At 35.7% G+C, this 22,844-nt stretch overlaps 1 protein-coding gene across 1 annotated transcript; it reads left to right on the forward strand.

Annotated features, from left to right (window-relative positions):
• Positions 1-1,249: 1,249 nt before the first annotated feature.
• ZDS (zeta-carotene desaturase) lies at positions 1,250-19,330 on the forward strand. Its single transcript, XM_039023482.2, has 14 exons — positions 1,250-1,813; positions 2,063-2,187; positions 2,958-3,092; positions 3,896-3,968; positions 4,149-4,222; positions 5,247-5,351; positions 15,657-15,901; positions 15,992-16,079; positions 16,455-16,497; positions 16,572-16,728; positions 17,232-17,360; positions 17,606-17,678; positions 18,651-18,815; positions 19,025-19,330. The coding sequence occupies exons 1-14, from the start codon at positions 1,651-1,653 to the stop codon at positions 19,178-19,180; spliced, it is 1,731 nt and encodes a 576-aa protein (XP_038879410.1). The 5' UTR covers positions 1,250-1,650; the 3' UTR covers positions 19,181-19,330.
• The last annotated feature ends 3,514 nt before the right edge of the window (positions 19,331-22,844 follow it).

The raw sequence follows: 22,844 nt of genomic DNA on the forward strand, positions 1-22,844 counted from the left end.
AATAGGAGAGAGCGAGATGTTCAGTGAGATTGTAGGAGAGAGCGAGATGTTCAGCAAGATGCTCTCAATCTCGCTCTCTCCTACAATCTCGCTCTCTCAATCTCGCTTTCTTCTTCAATCTCGCTCTCTCCTCAGTGGGTTTTCCTTCCAGGATCGGAGAAGGTCAAACTTTGGGAGGGATCGCACTCTCAATCTCGCTCTCTCTTACAATCTCTGAGAATGGAAGCTCAAATGGAAGTAATATACAAACCCATCTCTGAGAATCAATTTTTCACCATTTTATTCTATCATTGAATTTATCTCAGCCATTGCCAATTGAGAGAATTTATCATTATTTTCTCAGAATTTTGGTTATTTTGTTTGTATGTAAATCATGTTAGATGAAAGTCCATTCTCGAGCGTGGTAACTTGCATAACTAAACCTTTGTTTTTAGTTTAATTATATAAAAGATGGAAGTTTGAACATTTTACCTTACAGATATGTAACATCTTGAGTTAGTTCAAAGTATACTAATTAATGATAACATAGCATCCATTAATGATAGTTCTTATGATAGTTCTTATGGTTAACTTAATTAAAACCTTTTAACAACGTATGTATGAGAAATGTTGAGGATATGGGATGATTGCATAGGATTAATTAGACTAAGCTTATCCTGATTGTGTAAAGAGCATTAATCATGGCCACTCTCTCCTTCAATCTCGCTCTCTCCTACAGTCTCGCTCTCTCCTACAATCTCGCTCTCTCTTACAATCTGCTTCACCCACTTATCTTCCTTGTCGAGGGTTGAAGTTTCGACTTATGTATGTCAAGACTATACAAAATTAGCGAGATTCCCTTCTAGAGCAAGATCCTCATCATAAAATTAGTGAGATTTCCATGTATGTCGAAACTTCAACCCTCGACAACCCTAAAGTGTTTCTTTGTTTGTCGAAACTTCAACCCTCGACAACCCTAATTTACGTATTGTTTCCAAGTTTTTGTTTGTTTGTCGAGTTCTCAACGTTCGACCTCTACATTAGTCGAATCCTCAACCCTCGACTTTTAGCCTCGAACTCCCAAAACAACAATATTTCTCTAATAAGTTTCAAAACAACAATATTTCTCTAATAAATTTTGAAAACAACAATAATAATATTAAAGGTCCATTTTATTCACACTGTAAATTTATATAAATATTAGTGGGCTCCACTTTATTATTAGTGGACTCCACTTTATTTACGGTGACATAACATAATAATAATAAAAAAAAGAAAAATTCTCCGGAACTAAATGAATTTTCCCCAACTAGATTAAGCATTATCTCCGCCAGTCCCTTGTTTGGTGGCGCATCATCGCTAGGAGAAGCACTTCCCACGGTGTCTCTCTCTCTTACATTCCGTGTTTTCGTTGTTGATGTCTTTTTGTTTTTTTTTGGCAAAATTTCAAAACCCATAGCAGTTTTGGCATTAACAGCGTCTTTACGTGCCTCAGTTACGAGACAAATTCTCACTCAACGCATCTTCATTTTCCTGATACCCTCTCCCTTACAAATTCTCAAAACAAAATTTCAGCCATTAAACTATTTTACTTGGAAAGTGGCTTCAATTTTATAGAGTTGAGCTCCCGGAAGCTCATTCTATCCTTCTTTTGTTCTTCGTTTTACAATTATGGCTTCTGGGATTCCTTTTCCTCCTGTTTCCTTCACAGGGAAGCATGGGAACTGTTGCAATTTTAGACTTCCTGCTTGTAATTCGGTGGTTCTTCTCAAGGGTAAAAAGTTTTTGGTTAGATCCTCCTTGGACAAAGATGTTTCTGATATGAGTGTTAATGGTAAGTTCTAATTTATTTTATTTATTCTTATTATTTTTTAGGGCGAATTGTGCTTATCTTTCTTTCACCTAGGAGCATATGGTAGATTGCAGTACACTGTTTTTGAAGTAACAATTGGGCTGTTCATGCTAACTGCTGAAAATTTTATGAAATTCAGATTGGGGTTGAACAAGAAAAATTGAAGTTAGACGTTTAGTCATTTAATTGTGTAGGTTTTTAGTATAATCAAGTTAATGGCTTACCTTACAGCTCCAAAAGGATTATTTCCCCCTGAACCTGAACGTTATCGGGGACCCAAATTGAAAGTTGCTATTATTGGAGCTGGGCTTGCAGGGATGTCCACCGCTGTTGAGCTTTTGGATCAAGGCCATGAGGTTCGGTTTATCACCTAGCCTTTCACTGTTTTCTTCAGTACCTTGTATTAGATGACCCCGAAACTATACAGTATCTTAATAGTAACTACTGCTTCATAGCAAGGGTGAGTTCGCGAAGGTCTAAGAGGTCATGAGTTCAATACATGGTGGCCACCTACCTAGGATTTAATATTCTATGAGCTTCTTTGACATCCAAATATTGTAGGGTCAGGTGGGCTATCCCGTGGGATTAGTCGAGGTGCATGTAACCTGGCCTGGACACTCACGAATATAAAAAAAGATACAAACTTTTCTTGTATAAGTAATTTTTGGAAGAGACTCTATTTGTTCTCTTAAAACCTCTCTTAAGTATTTCTTTCCAGTTTCTTTTTATTAATTATGGGCATGTTTGGATTGATTAGGGAAAAAAATGTTTTTCAAAAAATTCATTTTTTTTTAAACACTTTTGATAAAATCGAGTTAAAATACACTTCAAAAGTCCTTTTTAGTGGTTGCTAGATACTTCAATTTTTTTTCCAAAATGACTTATTTTCAAAATTAAACACTTCAAAAGTTAATTCAAACGCACTCTACATATTGTAAGAATTTTGATGATTATTGTTAGACTTATCCTTCTAAAAGTCTCTCCAAACGCACCCATCTGGGTATAAATGTTTACTTCTTAATTTAGCATTTTCGAAAAGTGAACAAAAGACGAACTATCTATGGTTTTCATTTTTCAACTGATCATGCAATTCAATAATGACACACAGTGTCTTTTATGATTTCAGGTTGATATATATGAATCAAGGACCTTCATTGGTGGGAAAGTGGGATCATTTGTTGATAAACGTGGAAACCATATTGAAATGGGGCTACATGTGTTCTTTGGTTGTTACAACAATCTTTTTCGTTTAATGAAAAAGGTGAAGACTGTTTGCCTTATTGATAAACAAATATGACATTCAAATATTTAACGTTCTTTTTCCATCTTAAACATTGGCTTAACATATATATTTTTTTAATCAATGAATGAATGAATGAATGAATTTATTTTTACAAGAAATGAATATTTTCATTGAATATATGGAAAGAGACTAATGTTCAAGGATAGAAACTCCAAAACGGAATAATAAGAGAAAATTGCTAGAAACTAAATGTGTCAAGCCTGGGCATTACGGTCTCATTGAAGTTCTATGTACTCTCTGGTTGGAGGCTTTATGGCCTTGTATAATGCTTAACTAGAGATTAGTAATTTCTGCGTACTAAGAAAGTACAAATTATATTAGTTTTCATTTGGGTTTCATCTGGAATGTCACTGGGTCCTGATTCCATGTTCCACCCAATGATATTCCAGTGGTTCATATGCATCATACAATGATTTGTAGTCTGTAAACGTTCTTTGTGACTCATGATGGATGATTTAACAATTCAAGACACCTCTGTTGGGTAAAGGTCAAGAATGAATGGTAAAGTTGTTTTCAAATAATGAACATACATGTTGTAGATTTTGCATTGTATGATATTTATTTGTCCATCTAGTAGTAGAACTTGAAATTAGAACTGGCTGTTTAGTACCAATGGCTGTTTCTATAACATATTTAGCGGCATTTTCTCCAGCTTGTTGCCAGTGATATTAGATGCACTTTTTCTTACTGACAATCTTATTTTATATTATAATTCAAGACCGAGCCAATTGTACATATAATCTGATAATTGTTGAGATTAGGTTGGCGCAGAGAAAAATCTACTTGTGAAGGATCATACTCATACGTTTGTAAACAAGGGAGGTGAAATTGGAGGTAGAGTTCATTTCTTATACTTTAATAAAATTCTCTTCAAGTCATGAGTTCAAGTCACCACTTCATCTAATTATAATGCTGGATGGTTTTTGCTTTTGTGGGAATATGAAAACTAGCTTTATTTTTAGTCAATATAGATTTTATTGTGACTTTGTTTCTAATGAAGTTCTACAACATCAGAACTTGATTTCCGCTTTCCTATTGGAGCTCCCATACATGGAATTCGAGCTTTCTTGGCTACAAATCAGCTTGGGGTAATGTTTCTCATTGTCACTAGCCTTCAACATCTTTTTAATTATTAATATCTTTCAGTACAATTTTTACAATGCTATATAGGACTTCTACCTTTCTTTATTAAAGGATTTGCTAGCATTTTTCTTTTTGCTTAACATTGAGAAGGAAAAATATGACAGTGATGACCTCATGTGTCCATGTCTGCATGTTGGGAGATAATTGGACACGCTGGGACACGCAAATTGGAAAGCAGCCCGTTTTTTCTTTTTTAGTTTCACGTTTAGCCCAGAATTTATTTTCTTAAAATATCTTTTAAATAAAAACAAAACCCTAGAAGTTCACCACTTACTGTACCCACCCACGATCATCAATCTCCACTTCCTTAGCACTAGTGCCTCTCTCTTTGGACAAAATATGCCTACTCAAAGCTTCACCCTCTGCACCATTTTTCTTCTACTGATGAAGATTTTTAAACTCTTCCTCTCTCAAAAAGAACAGCCGAACTTGAAGTAGCTAACTTGTCCTTGGATGAGCCAAATTTAAAGGCAGTGGTTTTCTTTGATCATGGTATAGCAATGGGGTTGACAATTGTGATCAAGATGAAGGCATTAGGGACGTTTGAGATGAGAATTTAAGCTTTTAGTTTCTGAAAGATGTTAATTCTTTCGAGTACTATACATTTGTATTGTAATTTTTTGTTGGATTTAGACAACTAATCTTTTACTATTGTACCTGTTGTTTGTGTATGACTGAAGCACCGTTATGTTTAATATTTATGGTTAATTTATTTGGAAGCATTATCACAAGAATATATACACATATTTTTTAAAAAGTAATGTCCTCGACGTGTCTGTGTCCTGTATTCTTAGAAATTGGCATGTTGCTGTGTCCGTGTCATGTCCATGCTCGTGCTTCCTAGGCGATGGAAGTTGACAGTTTAATCGTCTTTCTGTTATTTTTAGTTTCTTCAATAATGAAATAGATGATCTCATTGCTTCATAGATATTTTTCTGACCCTTTTCCCAAAACAATCGTCAAATGCAGACTTATGATAAAGCAAGAAACGCTTTGGCTCTTGCCTTAAGTCCAGTTGTTAAGGCTCTTGTTGATCCAGATGCTGCAATGAAGGATATCAGAAATTTGGATAGTGTGAGGATGCTCTCTTCTTTTTTCACATGGTTTTTTATTTTCTTACTAAATGAACAAATATCATAAATCTTCATGTATAATATATATATATATATATTTTGGAAAAAATCATCATCGCTCACTATTAGTTAGCATACTATTCTCTTATAAGAATTCCAAAAAATGCTATAATAAATCATAGGCCGACTTTTAATAATATGTTCATTTGCTTTAATATATATATCTTTTGACGTTTTCATTTCTTTGCCCTCTTTGCCTCTTCATATAGTTGGTCAATTCGCTCCTTGTAGTAGTTGTGGTCTCTTCAACATAAATGTTGGAGTTATCCAAAGGGATATGATTCCAGATGAATTGCTTATAATAGCTCACTGAGGACTATTTTGGTGTATTTGAGCAGTAGTCTCTTTTCATTTACTTAATGAAAAGTTTCATATCCTTTAAAAAGAAAATAACTCAACTCCGTGGAAAGGATGATTCATTCGGATCGACATGAGAGTCCAACTACATTGCATTGCTAGAATCCATGTTGTAAATTTGAAAGAGGTTGACCTCCTTTCTTCTCCCATGTTACAATCCTTTTCCCATCAAGCCCCTATTCTCCTCGATCCACATAGACAAAACAGAGGACTGGTGCCAACAGTTCATCACGGATGAAAGGACTCATTGAGCCAAGATCACTATTACTAATTTATTACTAATAGAATAGAAAATAATTGTTTTTTTCTGTATACTTTCCCTGGTTCTATTGCTACCGTGGGCTTTATGCAATTAGTCGGATCATATAGTTCATTGAATTTGGATATTCATGGTTACAAAGGGCATTCAACTCCATCTCAACCATTTTCCTTCAAGAATGAGAAAGGTTTTTTTTGGGTGTTCATCCGGCTAAGAAAACTATTAAACTATTCTCCAATAATGAAGCGTCATTTTCCAATTTGGAAGAGGAAGAGTTAGAAGTGGATAAGTCAAATACAAGGTTTCAGCCGGAGTTCTCCAAGTCTTAGAATTTGAATTTAGATGTAAATGAACAAATTTTGCCCGCTTTACCTCTTCATTATTCTCGAAGAATTTATTTTACTTTTCAAGTTGGGCAATCTATGGTTATGACATATTAGAAGAAAATTGTGGCAACATTATTGTCTCTTCTTTGCCTTTAGCTAGCTTATAGGAAATTTCTAAAGGTCTTTAAGATTCGAGGATTTTGAATCATTCAACTGTTACTCTTCCAGGTTCATCAATTAATTTTATTATATATTTATTACAATTCATTTGTTAAGTTCAAATTTTGTTGATTATGATAGAGGAGTCGGTGATTAGTTTGTGCAGTAAAGATTTTGACCTAGTAGAATGAGATCGAAAATTTGGTGAGTGAAATGCCAACGGCTGGGATTGCAAGACCCAGTAGAAGCCCATTTTCAAGTCCTGTTTTATTGGTGAAGAAAAAAGATGGTGGGAATTTTGTGTGGATCATAAGGTCAATCAAGCAACTATGACTGACAAGTTCCCAATCCCAGCTATTTAAGAGCTTTTAGATGAGTTACACAAGTCATGAAAGGCATTACGAGTTTCAGAACTCATGAAAGGCATTATGAGTTTTGGGTGATGCCATTCAGTTTAACCAATGCGCCGACCACCTTTCAGTAACTAGTGAATAAGATTTTTAGGTTGTTTATAAGAAGATTCATTCTTGTGTTCTTCCATGACATCCCAGTGTTCAACCCTGATATTTCTACCCACAAGCAACATTTGGGAGTTGCATTTAACGTGGTTCAAGATCGCCAACTATTTTCCAACCGAAAGAAGTGTGCCTTTAGTTAGGGGTGATCATTGAAACCGCTGAAATCGAACCGAATATTAAACCGAATTAATGTGGTTTGGTTCGGTTTCAAATACCAAAACCGATTTGAAATTGAACGAATTCGCTTTTAAATGAATATATTAAAAATATATAATTATATATAATATATTTAATTTATATACAATATATTTATTTCTTTTTAGTTTTTAGGGTTTCAGACTTCACTCTTCACCTTCACTTTCAGTTTTTCATTCGCCGTCAGCCATCCCCATCGAAGTCTCCTCTTTGAAATTGCTCGACCTCTATCCGGCGTCCGCCCTCGTCCTTCCTCGACCTCCGTCGAAGTCTCCTCTCTGACATCGGTTGACCTCCGTCCAACGTCCTCCCTCGTCCCTCCTCGACCTCCGTGGAAGTCTCCTCTTTGAAATCGCCACCGAACCGCGGAAAAAAAAAAAGGAACCGCATAATGCGGTTCGGTTCGGTTTCAGAAAAAACAATTTCTAAAATTTGCGGTTCGGTTTGGTTTGAGTGTCAAACCAAACCAAACCGTGAACACCCCTACCTTTAGTCAACATAAGAAACAATATTTGGGACATTGGGTTTCAAGTAAAGGGGTGGAGGTATACTGTACGGGGAGAAAATATAAGCAACGGTGAACTGTCCTTACCTCAGGACGTCTCTGAGTTAAGGGGATTTTTGGGTCTGATAATGTATCATAGACGATTTGTGGTACACTATTGCAACCTAGTTGCTCCTTTGACAAAATTGCTACACAAAGATTCCTTTGTGTGGTGCAAAGAAGTTGCTTCAACATTCGACCAACTTAAGCAAGCCATGTCCACCTTATTGATTTTTGATGATATCGAGCTGGAACAACATGTTCTTCCTGAATACCTGGATTCAGTGTCGAAGAATTTCCTGTTGCTATTATATAGTATTCATCTCGACTTGGTGATAAAAAAAGCATCTGCATTTTTTTGATCTCTCATAAATTTCATAAAATGGAGTTTCTAGAGATCCTCGATGACCAATCCTTGCATGAATTGTTGATGATCCAATAAGTCCAACATTAATTCCTTCAGACATGTCAATTGGGCAAATGCGTCATAATGACTAGGATGGATATCTCGATTATGAAAACTAGCAGTTCGCCCTATCAATCCTCGAACTCTGATCTCCCTTTCATTATTGAAACCGATGCATCAGGAACGGGGCTTGGAGCAGTATTGGTGCAAGGGGGCGAACTGATTGCTTACTTTAGTCAAGCTTAATCTACAAGGGCTCAAGCCAATTCTATCTATGAATGTGAGTTGATGACAGCTGTTTCGTTCAGAAATGGTGCCACTATTTTTTGGGCCGAAAGTTCACGGTATTATTGAATCAAAAGGCTCTCAAGTTTTTAATTGAGCAACGTGAGGTACAACCTCAATTTCAAAAATGGTTGAGCAAGTTATTGGGTTATGATTTTGAGATTTTATATCAATTGAGGTTACAAAATAAGGTTGTGGACACTTTATCTAGAATGCCAACAAAAGTTGAATCTATGATATTATCGAGACCAACTGTGATAGATCTGATTGTGGTACAAAAAGAGGTGGATGGAGATGAGGAGTTACAGAAAATAGTAACTCAAATTTGGCAGGATTCTTTTTCAGTGGCCAAATGCACCTTACATCAAGGAAAATTGTTGTACATAGACCAGTTAATGCTTTCCAAAACTTCCTCTTTAGTTCTAGCCTTGTTACACACTTATCATGATTCTGTGATGGGAGGGAATTTGGGATTCCTTTGAACGTATAAGAGGATTACTAGTGAGTTGTATTGGAGGGGCATGAAGGCTGATGTGAAGAAGTATGTGGAGAGTTGTTTCATTTGTTAGCATAATAAGACTGAATCCATCTCCCCTGTAGGGTTGCTTAACCCTCCCTATTCCCCACAAAGTATGGAAAGATATAACTATGGTTTTGTAGAAGGGTTGCCAAAATCCCAAGGGTATGACACCATTATGGTAGTAGTGGACTGTTTTGAGCAAATATGGTAATTTTGTGCCCTTGTGTCATCCTTATACAACAAAACAAATAGTTGTGATTTTCATCAACGAGATTGTGAGGGTACATGGGTTCCCCCCTCTATAATATCTGATCAAGACAAGATTTTTGTTGGTAACTTTTGGATTGAGTTATTCACTAGCCAAAGGATTGTGTTAAAACGAAGCATCGCTTCTCACCCTCGGATGGATGGACGGACCAAGAGGGTTAATAGGTGTCTAGAGATGTACCTTGGTGTTATGTAATGGGCAACCTAAGTTACGGGGTAAGTGGTTGCATTGGGCTGAATATTAGTACAACACTACGTACTACACATCCATCAATACTACTTTTAAGGTTTTTTATGGACAACCGGTTCCTCCCTTAGGATAGGCACAAGAAAACAACTAATGACACGGTTGAATTGCAGTTGGTTGCTCAGGATAAAACCCTTGTTGCTCTAAAAAAACATTTAGTGATTGCCCAAAATTATATGCAAAAATTTTATGTTAAAAAAGAAGGGATGATGTGCATCAAGTGGGTGATGAAGTGTGTACTTTGTACTTTTGGAGAATGAATTTCTTATTATTTAATTAAACAAAAGATACATATATATAGGTGAATGAGAAATCCTAATCTAGGATATACACAATTACGATAAAGGGCGACTGCACATATTAACTTAAATATATATTATAATCATCCTCCTCAAGATGGAGCAAATATGTCAATCATGCCCAGCTTGTTGAATAGATAGCTTATTCTTGCTCCATTTACAACTTTGGTAAATATATCTCCCAACTGTTCTCCAGTCTTCACATATCCTGTAGATATTAACCCTTGTATTTTCTCATAAACAAAGTGACAATCTACTTCAATATGTTTAGTTCATTCATGAAACACTAGATTGGATGCAATTGAAGTGCAACTTGATTATCACACTATAATTTAGTTGGCACGGTAATGTTGAATCCCATCTTAGATAAAAGTTGCTGAATCCACACTATTTCACACATAGATTGTGCCATAGCTCTATATTCTGACTTAGCACTTGAACGAGAAACTATATTCTGTTTCTTACTTTTCCATGACACTAGGTTTCCTTCTACAAAAACACAATATCCAGATGTTGATCTCCTATTCTTTCGAGATTCAGCCCAATCAGCATCTGAAAAACATTCAACCCTTGTATGACCATAATCTTTATATAAGATCCCATGTCTAGATGCAACTTTTAGATAACATGGAATTTGTTCTACTGCAACCCAATAATCCACTGTAGGAGAAGACTAACTGACTCACAATACTCATAGAGTAAGCAATATCTGGTCGTGTCATTGTTAAATAGTTTAACTTTCCAACTAATCTTCTATATCACTCAGGGTCTTTAAATAATTCTCCTTCTCTAGCAAGTTGCAAATTTGGTATCATCAGAGTACTACATGGTTTGACTCCTAGTTTTTCAGTCTCGGACAACAAATCAAGTACATATATTCGTTGTGACAAATAATTACCTTTCTGGCTTGTCATTACTTCAATACCCAAGAAATACTTCATTTTCCCAAATCTTGAGATTGACCCTAAAGAAAAGTCTTGAGAAAAGATATACCTGATATATGATTTTCAGTGATTACGATATCATCAACATACACAACAAGCAAAGTAATACCATTCTCAGATCGTTGATAGAATATAGAATGATCAGAAGTACTTTTCTTCATACCAAAACATTTGAGTGTTTGACTAAACTTACCAAACCATGCACGAGGACTTTGTTTCAGTCCATACAAAGATTTTAGAAGGCGATACACCTTATCACTCTCCCCCTGCGCAACAAACCCAAGTGGTTGCTCCATGTAAACTTATTCTTGAAGATCACCATGCAGAAAAGCATTCTTAATTTGGATTTGATGCAAAGGCCAATTATGAGTAGCAACCATGGACAGAAATAGTCGAATGGAAGTTAATTTAGCAACAAGAGAAAATGTATCAGAATAATCAGTCCCATAAACTTGGGTATAACCTTTGGCAATAAGGTGAGCTTTCAACTGAGCCACTGTTCTGTCAGGATTGACTTTTAAAGCAAACACCCATTTATATCCAATAGCCTTCTTGTCGGATGCGGGACTAAATCCTAAGTACCATTATCATTCAAAGCAGTCATCTCCTCAATCATTGTACGACGCCACCCAGAATGAGATAAAACTTCATGAATAGAGTTAGGAATAGAGATGGAATCAAGAAATGTAATAAAGGAATAGGTGGACGAAGACAATCGGTTATACGAAACAAATGAAGAAATAAAGTAAGTACAAGTGCGTTTACCTTTTCGAGGGGCAATGGGTAGATCATCACTCGATTCCGGATTAGACATCGAAGAAGCCATCGGTATAGGACATGTGTCTGAAGGTGGCTGTGGAGGACGCTTGATGTAAACTTGAGTGGCAAGTGGGCAAGAAGGAAGAGACACAGAAGAAGGTTGAGGAGGAGATGATATGGAAGAGGTAATCTCATAGATAAAAAGATCATCCTCCTCTCCTTTACAATGACTTGACGATGAGGGGCTAAAAGGTATATCTTCAAAAAACATGACATCGGGAGAGACAAGATACTTGTTAAGAGTAGGACAATAACAACGATAACCCTTTTGAACATGCGAATAGCCTAAGAAAATGCATTTCAAAGATTTTGGATTTAATTTGGTACGATGTGGATGAATATCCCGAGCAAAACAAACACAACTAAAGATCTTAGGGGCAATAGGAAACAAAGATTTTGCAGGAAAAAGAGTACGATGAGGAATCTCTCAATTGAGGATAGAGAAAGACATTCTATTAATTAGGAAGTAAGCAGTGGACACTGCATCAACCCAAAATTGCTTTGGAACATACATTTGAAAGGATAAGGCGCGAGTTGTTTCAAGGAGGTGTCTGTTCTTTCTCAGCAACTTCATTTTGAGATGAAGTGTCTACACAAGAGGATTGATGAATGATGCTATGATCACATAAGACCCAAGTACATGATAGAAATATTCACTAGCATTATTAGTGCACAAGGTTTTGATAGACATTAAATTGATTTTGGATTTCAGAATGAAAAGCACAAAAATGAGATAATAACTTAGAAAGGTTTTTCATTAAATATAACCAAGTCACACAAGAATAATCGTGAACAAAAATAATAAAGTAACGAAAACCTGTTTGGGACACGACTGGACAAGGATCCCAAATATCATAATGAATTAACTCAAATGGAGTTTTGGCTCGTTTATGAACTCTAGGACTAGAACTAAGACGATGAAATTTAGCAAACTAGCATGAACCACAATTCAAATACAACAAAGAACGAAATTCAAGATAAAGTTTCTTCAACATGGACAAAGAGGGATGACCCAGACAATAGTGAATTGCAAACAGGGATGTAACTTTAGAGCAGACTACAACTTTTGGTATCTAGTGATAAAAAATGTAAAGGTCCCCTGACTCATGTCCTCTACCAATAATCTTCTTCGTCATACGATCCTGAAACAAACAATAACTAGGGAAAAACGAGATACAACAATTAAGGTCGCGTGTAAATTGGCTAACGAAAATTAAATTAAAAGACAATTGAGGAAAATGTAATATAGAGGACAAAGAAAAAGATGGGGTGAGAGGAATGGAGCCAGATCCAAGAATAGAGGAGGTGGATCCATTTGCCAAAGTGATAGATGGGGATGGGGCAGGGGACAGGTGTAGAAAATAAGCTATAATTACTTGTCATAAGAGCGGTGGCACCTGAATCTATGACACACTTGGTAGATGATGTAAGAAGGCATTTCGAATTACTTGTCTCAGCAATGGTGGCAATAGGTTTCGATGAAGAAGATATCTGCAAGGATTCCTGAAATACTTGAAATTTAGCAAAATCGTCAGTAAAGATGGTAACAGACTTTTCGGCCATATCATTGGTGGAAGCTATCTGAGCATGCTGAGATCGTTGAGCCTTGTACAATAATTTTTGACAATCATGTTTCAGATGTCTTGGCTTGCGACAATAGTGACAAACAATCTCTTGAGAATCTGATTTTTGATTATCATAACTAGGCTTCTGAAAATTGTTGGTCATCCTGGGAGTAACCCGAGAGTTATTATTCTGGCTTATAAGAGCACTACTAGGTTAAGAACAAACGAACCAGATTGAGAACTCTCAATACGAAGAACACGACTGAAGGCCTCCTTTAATGACGGAATTTCAGAATCAGAAAGAATCCGTGTTTTAGCCATCCTAAATTCAGGTGAAAGTCCATTAAAAAATATCATAATAGCCCTCTTTTCTTGCTGAGCTTGTTGAATTTTGACATGTGGGCTAAAAGGTAATAATAAATTAAGTTCAGCAGTGTCTTCTTAAGCCTCACAAAGTAGCTTGTAACAGATTTTGCTTTTGTTCGACTCGAAAGAATTGCATACAAACTTCAATCATTCGATGGACGTATTCTTTTCCTAAGTACAAAAATTCTAAGAACTTTAAGAGTTCCTTAACAAAATTACAATGATCTACCAAACCAACAACCTCACTCTCAATGGAATTCTTAGTCTGAAGATAAAGTCGAGCGTCATCACGAAGCCAACCCTTTTTCTTATCATCTTGTGGTGGATTCTCAGTTACATGATCATCCATATCAATACTAAGTAAATAAAAACTGAATCATGTGGCGCCAATCATAGTAATTAGCTCCATTTAACTTATCTTTTGTTATCTTCGATGCTAAGAGAATTACATTGGATACAATCATATGCTTCATCTCCTCCATTAAGAACTAATACACGATCCCATAGGTAGAATTAAACAAATCATAATCGAAAGCAAGGTAAACCAAAGAGTAAAACAACCCCAAATTAGAACAAAACAGTCACAAACCCTAGTAACAAAAAGGTATTTTCCAAACAGCCTCACACTTGAGTAGATGTTGATAGAACCAAAGGCACAGATGGACCAGAAAAGACAACCCGAGACAGACCCAACCGACGGAAGCGGAGAATACTGCTTCACACGCTCCCACGCACCGATGCGTGGTGACGGAGCAGAACCGATCTGGTGGCGTGTGTACCTCGTGCAGCTGTTTCCAGCGAACGGTGAAGGCAGATGGTGGCGGCGCTCCTCCTGAGGTGGACGGTGTCGACAAACGGACACTCGAAGTTGATGACCCAAACTCAAACCCTAACTTTGTGACAGAACAAAGCTGTCATACGAATATTCTAAACCCTAAGCGAATAATGCTCTGATACTATGTACTTTGTACTTTTGGGGAATAAATTTCATATTATATAATTAGACAAAAGATACATATATATAGGTGAATGAGAAACTCTAATCTAAGATATACAAAATTACGATAAAGGGTGACTATACATGTTAATTTAAATATATATTACAACAAAGTGTTCCTCAAACTTCGTCACTATCAACAATGTTATCTTGCTAAGAAACGTTGTGAGAAGTTGTCATCGAGATTCTAGGCCTGTATACCGTGATAGGGAGGATTTACAATGTGGCTTATTGATTGCAATTGCCTCTGGAGGCTTCCATTCATGATGTTTTTCACGTGTATCGATTAAAGAAATTGGTTGGTTCAACTCAACACGTTCAAGCTCTCCCTCCGGAGTTCTCTAATGAATTTGAGTTGCAAGTAAGCCTTGAAGCAGTGATTGGTGTTCATTGGAACTCTGAATTAGCAAAAGAAGAATGGTTGACAGACCAGAAAAAGGGTGTCGAATCCTTCTTCAATTGATCAAACAAAATTTATAATATCGATCTAAAGTTAAACCACTACTACTAAGTAGTTGCTGCTGTGAGAGGTGTGGAGTGTTTTGCTGAGGCTGCAAGGGAGAGAACCAGCACCCTACAATTTGCTGGAGGAGTTTATCTTTTATATTTCTTGGTTCCTACAATTTGCTGGAGGAGTTTATCTTTTATATTTCTTGTTTATCTTTTATTTCGCATCTTAATTATCTTGATCTCGGAGTCGCCATTGGTCTGCTGACGACCAGGCATTCGGTTGTAAGGATTCCTCTTGATGGAATCGCTGAAGAACTACCATAGAGATTCAAGCACAGTCGGCAACTGCAGAATCCCATTCTTAGCGTAGATGCTTCAATAGACTGACCCCACCAACGATCTTCTGCTGCTCTTGGCCGTCACATCCTCCATGGCCACCATGTAGGTCATTGGCATCGTCATGAAAAAGGCTGGAATTTGAAATGAAAGGGATGTGTGCCAAAGGTTGAGTTGCTGTAATGTAATATATCTTTGTTTAATAATTATAAAAGAAAAAAAAAATCCTATTTTTATGTGTTGGGGAGAAATGTTGATTTCTGCAGTTTTCATCATATTGGCCTGATTGATGTCCTAATATCTTTGATACTCATGATTAGTGATGATATGAAGATAAATTCCATTGCAACCCCATTTTTCTAAATGCTTGCCTTTACAATGATGCAGATAAGCTTTTCAGAGTGGTTCTTGTCTAAAGGTGGCACACGTGCCAGTATCCAGAGAATGTGGGACCCGGTTGCCTATGCTCTTGGATTTATCGATTGTGACAACATCAGTGCCCGCTGTATGCTTACGATCTTCTCATTGTTTGCTACTAAGACTGAGGCTTCTCTATTACGCATGCTGAAAGGTTCTCCGGACGTTTTCTTAAGTGGTCCCATAAGGAAGTATATCACGGACAGAGGGGGCAGGTATATATTACTCTATTTAGGTTTTGATTCAGTACTCATGGCTAGTTTTCTTTGCTGATCATTTTGACTTCATTTTCCGGACTAGAGCAGATTCCATCTAAGGTGGGGATGTAGGGAGGTACTTTATGACAAATTTGCAGATGGAGAAACTTATATTGCAGGACTTGCAATGTCTAAGGTGAAATGCTTCCTTTTGCATATTTTCTGTGATATTCTTTTCCCTGAACGATGCAGAAACGAAATATGATATCATATGGATGGATTTAATTGTCATATAATTTTCAAAACTTAAATATATAACATCTGTTTGGTCAGACATGTCACTTGTTAGACTAGTAAGCTTTATATTCACTATTTCGATTTGTAGGTCTCAATTAGGAATATTATAATGATTGAATTTCAAATTTAGAAAATATAGGCAGAAAGTAAAAATTATTTTAATGCAACACTAGAAAAGTAGGTTGAAAATGGATGTCAAAAATCGGTCAATAATTTTTATCCAAAATATTTCACGGGACTGATATTGAACGCTGATGAACTCTGTTTGTCTCAGGCTACAAATAAGAAAATTGTGAAAGCTGATGCTTATGTAGCAGGTTTGTGCTTGAATACATGTCTTCCATCTTTTTCTTCTTTTTTATTTTAAAAATAAACTATACCTTTATGACAGCATGCGATGTCCCTGGAATCCAAAGGTTGATACCATCACAATGGAGAGAATGGGAGTTCTTTGAGAATATTTATAAGCTAATTGGAGTTCCGGTTGTCACCGTCCAACTTCGGTACAATGGATGGGTGACAGAATTGCAAGATCTAGAACGTTCGAGGTGATTCTCTCAATGATTAATGTGTTCTTGTCTCGTAGACAAAATCAGTAAGGCCGTTCGGATGACATTTTTGTTTCCAATTTCCACTTCTAGAAAATCATTCTTATTTACATTTTCTTTCTAGTAAACAGTATTTTTGTTATTATCAAGATTTCTTTATTCTTTTGGATTGGGCCTATTTCTGTAATTGGGAATGAGTTTCTTTTGTTCTTAACCCTGTTTTTTCTATGCTAAAGCGTTGTTTCTTACCAAAATAATAATAATAATAATAATCATCCTAAAGCTGAATTTTTAAAAACTAAAAATTAAATTATTAGATGGTGCAAAAGTTACCATCGTTCTGGTTTAATTAATTATTTTATTTTATGATTATTTTTTTATGTCTCAAGCATTTGTCTTATATAAGAAGCCCATGTATCTTACATTAAAATCATTAGAATACAAATATTTGTTGTATTAGTTCAAGAGTTCAATCTTCATGGATCTTCAACGATTAACTGTAGGCAGTTAAAGCAAGCTGTGGGGTTGGATAATCTGCTTTACACTCCAGATGCAGATTTCTCATGCTTTGCAGATCTAGCGTTAACCTCTCCCGAGGATTACTACATTGAAGGACAGGGATCATTGCTTCAGTAAGACCACTTTTACTATTAACAATGATGTCGGTTATGCTTTCTCTTTATGCTATTATTTTCATTTGTATATACTATGCTTGTGACCACTTACACATCCCACTGTACCAATCAAGGCTGGTAATATTCCTGTGTTTGCTTTCTAAACAGGAAAAATAAACACAAAAAAATATGTGTGGAAACATTATTTGTTTGATGTCATTTTGCATGTTATGTTTTCATTATAAAGTTATTTGAACTTTCAGATGTGTCCTCACGCCCGGGGATCCTTACATGCCATTGCCAAATGATGAGATTATAGCCAGAGTTGCAAAACAGGTGTTACTTTTATTTAGACCCTCTAACAGACGTATCTCGAATTGCTTTCTCACATAGTATTAGTTATATGGTATTATTATTTAGAGAAGTATTTTTATAGGACTTATAGAAGTACTTATAGAAGTACTTTTATATATAGGGTATGTTTTAGGAGTGATTTTTGGATAGCTAGAATCACTTTTGCCATTGTGAAAATTTTTTTATCTCCCAAAAATTGATGCTCGACAAATGTTGAAGTTGATTCTAGGAAAATCTAAAAAATCTCTTATAATTAACTTTTGAACAATGAGTTGAAATGTACTAGTGGGATTAATTGGGAATCACCCCCACACAGTTTTTTTTTTTTATTTTTTTTTATTTTTATTTTATATATATTTTTTCCCAAGTAAATGTTGTCGACTTATGTATTGATATTTTTTAAATAAAAAATGTCTTTTTAATAATTGGGTAATTCTATAATCATTTTTGAAACCAAATATAATAATTAAAGGTCGCTTTTGAACATTTGAAACCAAACATGAATATGATCGTATGAAAATCAATTTTGCAAAATCAATTGTACCTAAATTTCTTTTTTCTAAAATTACAACTTTAACCATTTATGTATTTACGAATGCTTTTGACTTTTTGAAGGATATTTTAAAATTATTTCCAAGTTGGGTGGAAAGCACTGCCAAAAGCACTCTCAGTTGTAGCCAAAATCAGATTTAATTATGTTTCCACGAGCACTTTTCACCGTCTTGTATGTCATTTTGGAATCTCACTCTTAAGTTTTCTTGTTTAGAATTCTTAAACCTTTGATTATATATCCAAATATCGTACGTATTTTTCTCATTCGAAAGCCATGTAAACTCACCCTAAACTGCTTTACTCAAAATAACGACGCTATATATTTTTCCATGTTTTCTTCTCCAAACCTGTGCTATGAATATATTAACTTAACATCATTTGAGATTTGCTCGTTTACATCAGGTCTTGGATTTATTCCCATCATCACAAGGTTTAGAAGTAACATGGTCATCGGTTGTCAAGATTGGACAGTCTCTATATCGCGAGGCACCCGGCAAAGATCCCTTTCGACCAGATCAGAAGACCCCTATTAGAAACTTCTTCCTTGCTGGGTCATACACAAAACAGGTATTTCTACATTTCTTCATTTACTTTCCAACTCCAGAAGGCTAAGTTAAGATGGAAATTTATTCACCTAATCTTATTATAAATTTGAGCCTCTCCTTCAAAGTCCTTTTTAGACATTGGTTATATTATCAGAAATCTGACTTCGTGGCAAAGATCATATGTGAAAAAGACCAAAAGTAATTCCAAAATTTTCTTCTCAATATATTTAGGATTACATAGATAGCATGGAAGGAGCAACTTTGTCAGGGAGGCAAGCTTCTGCATATATATGTGATTCTGGTGAGGAATTGATGATGCTAAGAGAAAAGATTGCTGACATTGAATCTGAAACTGCCAAATTGAGTGATGAGCTAAGTCTAGTTTAGCTCATCTGGATTCAGATTTTATGCTCTAAACGTGAGGCATAATGTAATATCACATCATAGTAAAATCATAATGCTAGGCCAGCTAATTCTCTTGTAATACCACTGGCAGCTCTCTCTCTCTACCTTAATGAAATGGCTGTTCTTGTCTCAGTCTTCAGCTTTTGTAGCAATTATTATAATATTTTTTAGGTTTAAACAGGATGGGGGAGGAGTTTGAATTGGAAAGAACGCATATTGTACACAGTGGAGAGAAGAGTGAAGAACAAGCACATCTCCCTTCTAATCATATAGATAAACTGAAAACAAATAGAAGGGGAGAAAAGAAAAATGGATGGAGAGGGAGAAAAAGGAAGAAGATAATGCATAGAATAAAAAAATTTATTATCATTATATTTTTTAAAAATAATAAGTATACCTATTCAAAAAAATAAAAAAATAAAAAAATAAAAAAGTACCTTGTGTTGTTGCTGGAGCGACACAATTATGGCATTATATCTGTTTTTACCTCGTCTCCTTTTGAATTTGGTCTTGGTCATAAAAATATCAACCGATTAGTTGGTTTTGCACGCAATCGACCGATTAGTTCAGTTAGTTTTGGTCGGTCGAGTTGGTTTTTCTGATCACCCTTATGCACAGATGTCTCCACTCTTAAATAGTAACGGATATTGAAAAAAAAAGGAAAATTGTATTATATGGCAAGATTTAAGGTTTGTTTTTGGACATTTGACCAATTCTAAATTCAGTTCGAATTTGGGGAAAACATGTGCCTGCATCTGCCCTATTTAATCTGTATTCCTAGTTTGTCCTTCAAGGATTATAGTAATTAACTAATATACATTTACACGTAGCGTAATAGTAATATGTATTCTCAATACTTTTGGAGAATGACTATTTTATTCATTCATTAGGCCAAAGATATATATATATATATATAAGCAATTAAGAAACCCTAATCTAGGAGATATGAAATTACAATAAAGGACAACTAATCATAATTACAATATAAATATATATAATACTCCCCCTCAAGTTGGAGCAAATATGTTAATCATGTCCAGCTTGTTGAACAGATAGCTTATTCTTGCTCCGTTTACTACTTTAGTTAGGATATCTCTAAATTGTTCTCCAGTCTTTGCATATCCTGTAGATATCAACCATAGTTTAGTTGGCACAGTAACACTAAAGCCCATCTCAGATAAAAGTTGATGTATCCACACTATTTCATACACGGATTGTGCCATAGTTCTATATTCTTACTTAGCACTTGATCGTGAAACTACATTTTCTTTCTTACTTTTCCACGACACCAAATTTCCTCATACAAAAACATAATATCCAGAGGTCGATCTTCTATCTTCTCGAGATCCAACCCAATCAGCATCTGAAAAACATTCAATCCTTGTATGACAATGATCTTTATATAAGATCCCACGTCCAGGTGCAACTTTTAAATAACATAGGATTTGTTCAACTGCAGTACAATGATCTACAGTCGGGAAAGACATAAACTGACTCACAATACTCACAAAATAAGCAATGTCAAATCGTACCACTGTTAAACAGTTCAACTTTCCAACTAATCTTCTATATCCCTCAGGATCTTTAAACAATTCTCATTCCTTAGCAAGTTACAAATTTGGTATCATCGGAGTACTACATGGTTTGACTCCTAGTTTACTTGTCTTAGACAACAAATCAAGTATGTATTTTCGTTGGGACAGGTAAATATCTTTCTTGCTTCTCATTACTTCAATACCCAAGAAATACATTACTGGTCCCAAATCTTTGGTATGAAATTGACCTTGGAGACAAGTCTTGAGAGAAGATATATTTAATATATCATTTCCAGTGATGATGATATCGTCAACATACACAAGTAAAGTAATACCATTGCCATATCGTTGATAGAATACAGAATGATCGGACATACTTTTCTTCATATAAAAACATTTGAGTGCTTGACTAAATTAATCAAACCATGCACGAGGACTTTGTTTTAGTCCATCCAAAGATTTTCGAAGGTGACACACTTTATCACTCTCCCTCTGAGCAATAAACCCAGATAGTTGCTCCATATAGACTTCCTCTTGAAGATCACCATGAAAAAAGCACTCTTAATGTCAAGTTGATATAAAGGCAAATTGTGCGTAGCAGCCATCGATATAAATAGCCGAATGGAAGTTAATTTGGCAATAGGAGAAAATGTATCAGAATAATCAGTCTCATAAATTCGAGCATAACCTTTGGTAACAAGACGAGCTTTCAACCGAGCCATTGTCCATCAGGATTGACCTTTATAGCAAACACCCATTTACACACAATAGCCTTATTTCCAGGTAGAGGCAAAATGAGATCCCAAGTACCATTATCATCCAAAGTAGTCATCTCCTCAATCATTGGACCATGTCCCTCGGGATGAGATAAAGCTTCATGAACAGAGTTAGGGATAGAGGTGGAATGAAGAGATGTAATAAAGGAATAAGTGGGAGAAGACAACTGGTTATATGAAACAAATGAAGAAATAGGGTAAGTACAAGTGTGTTTACCTTTTCGAAGGGTAATGGGAAGATCATCACTTGGTCTCGGATCAGATGTCGAAGAAGCCAGTGGTGGAGGACATGAGTCTGAAGGTGGCTGTAGAGGACGCCTGGAGTAGACTCGAGTAATCGGAAGATTAGAAGGAAGAGACACAGAGGAAGGTAGTGGAGAGGATGATGTAGAAGAGGTAATCTTATAGATAAAAGGATCATCATCCTCTCTTTGACACAGACTCGACGGTGATTGACTAAAGGGTATATCTTCGAAAAATGTAACATCGAGAGATATTAGATACCTGTTTAAAGTAGGACAATAACAATGATAACCCTTTTGAACACGCGAATAACCTAAGAAAATGCATTTCAAAGATTTTAGATCTAATTTGGTACAATCTGGACGAATATCTCGGACAAAACAAACATAGGCAAAGATCTTAAGGGTAGTAGGAAACAAAGATTTCGAAGGAAAAAGAATACGATAAGGAATATCTCCATTGAGGATAGGAAGGCATTCTATTAATCAAGAAGCAAGCAGTGGACACAACATCAGCTCAAAATTGCTTTGGAACATACATTTGAAAGGATAGGCGGGAGCTGTTTCAAGGAGATATCTATTGGAAAGTATAAAATGAGACAATAACTCAGAACGATTTTTCATTAAATATAACCAAGTCACATGAGAATAATCATCAACAAAAGTAATAATAATGAAAACCTGTTTGGGACATGACTGGACTGTTGGGATTGATGTCCTAATTTTGTCGGAGTCTCGTAGTTTATAAACTGTACACATTGTTATGAATAAAATAAGAGTTATTTTATTTGGCATTTACTCATATCCAATAAACAAAGCTCCATGGTTGTTGTATGTAAACTTAAGCATGTATATGAGATATACAAGTGGATTATGCCTTAAGTGATAACCTAAAAAGGTCTATAATATAAGGATTAAGGAGAGATACTTGATCCTGGTGACACTATGGATACGGCCCGCTTTGTAGATATTTACAAGTGTTGTGAACTATTACAGATGGTTGATTCTGACCATTCATGTGGAGACATGTGAGCAGGGGTGTCCTATACAAAGAGTTTGTATAAGACCGGACCACGAGATGAATAGTCTATTT

Source organism: Benincasa hispida, chromosome 2, assembly GCF_027475165.1.
Source record: "Benincasa hispida cultivar pf3 chromosome 2, pf3_genome.v1.1, whole genome shotgun sequence".
Taxonomy (NCBI): Eukaryota; Viridiplantae; Streptophyta; class Magnoliopsida; order Cucurbitales; family Cucurbitaceae; genus Benincasa; species Benincasa hispida.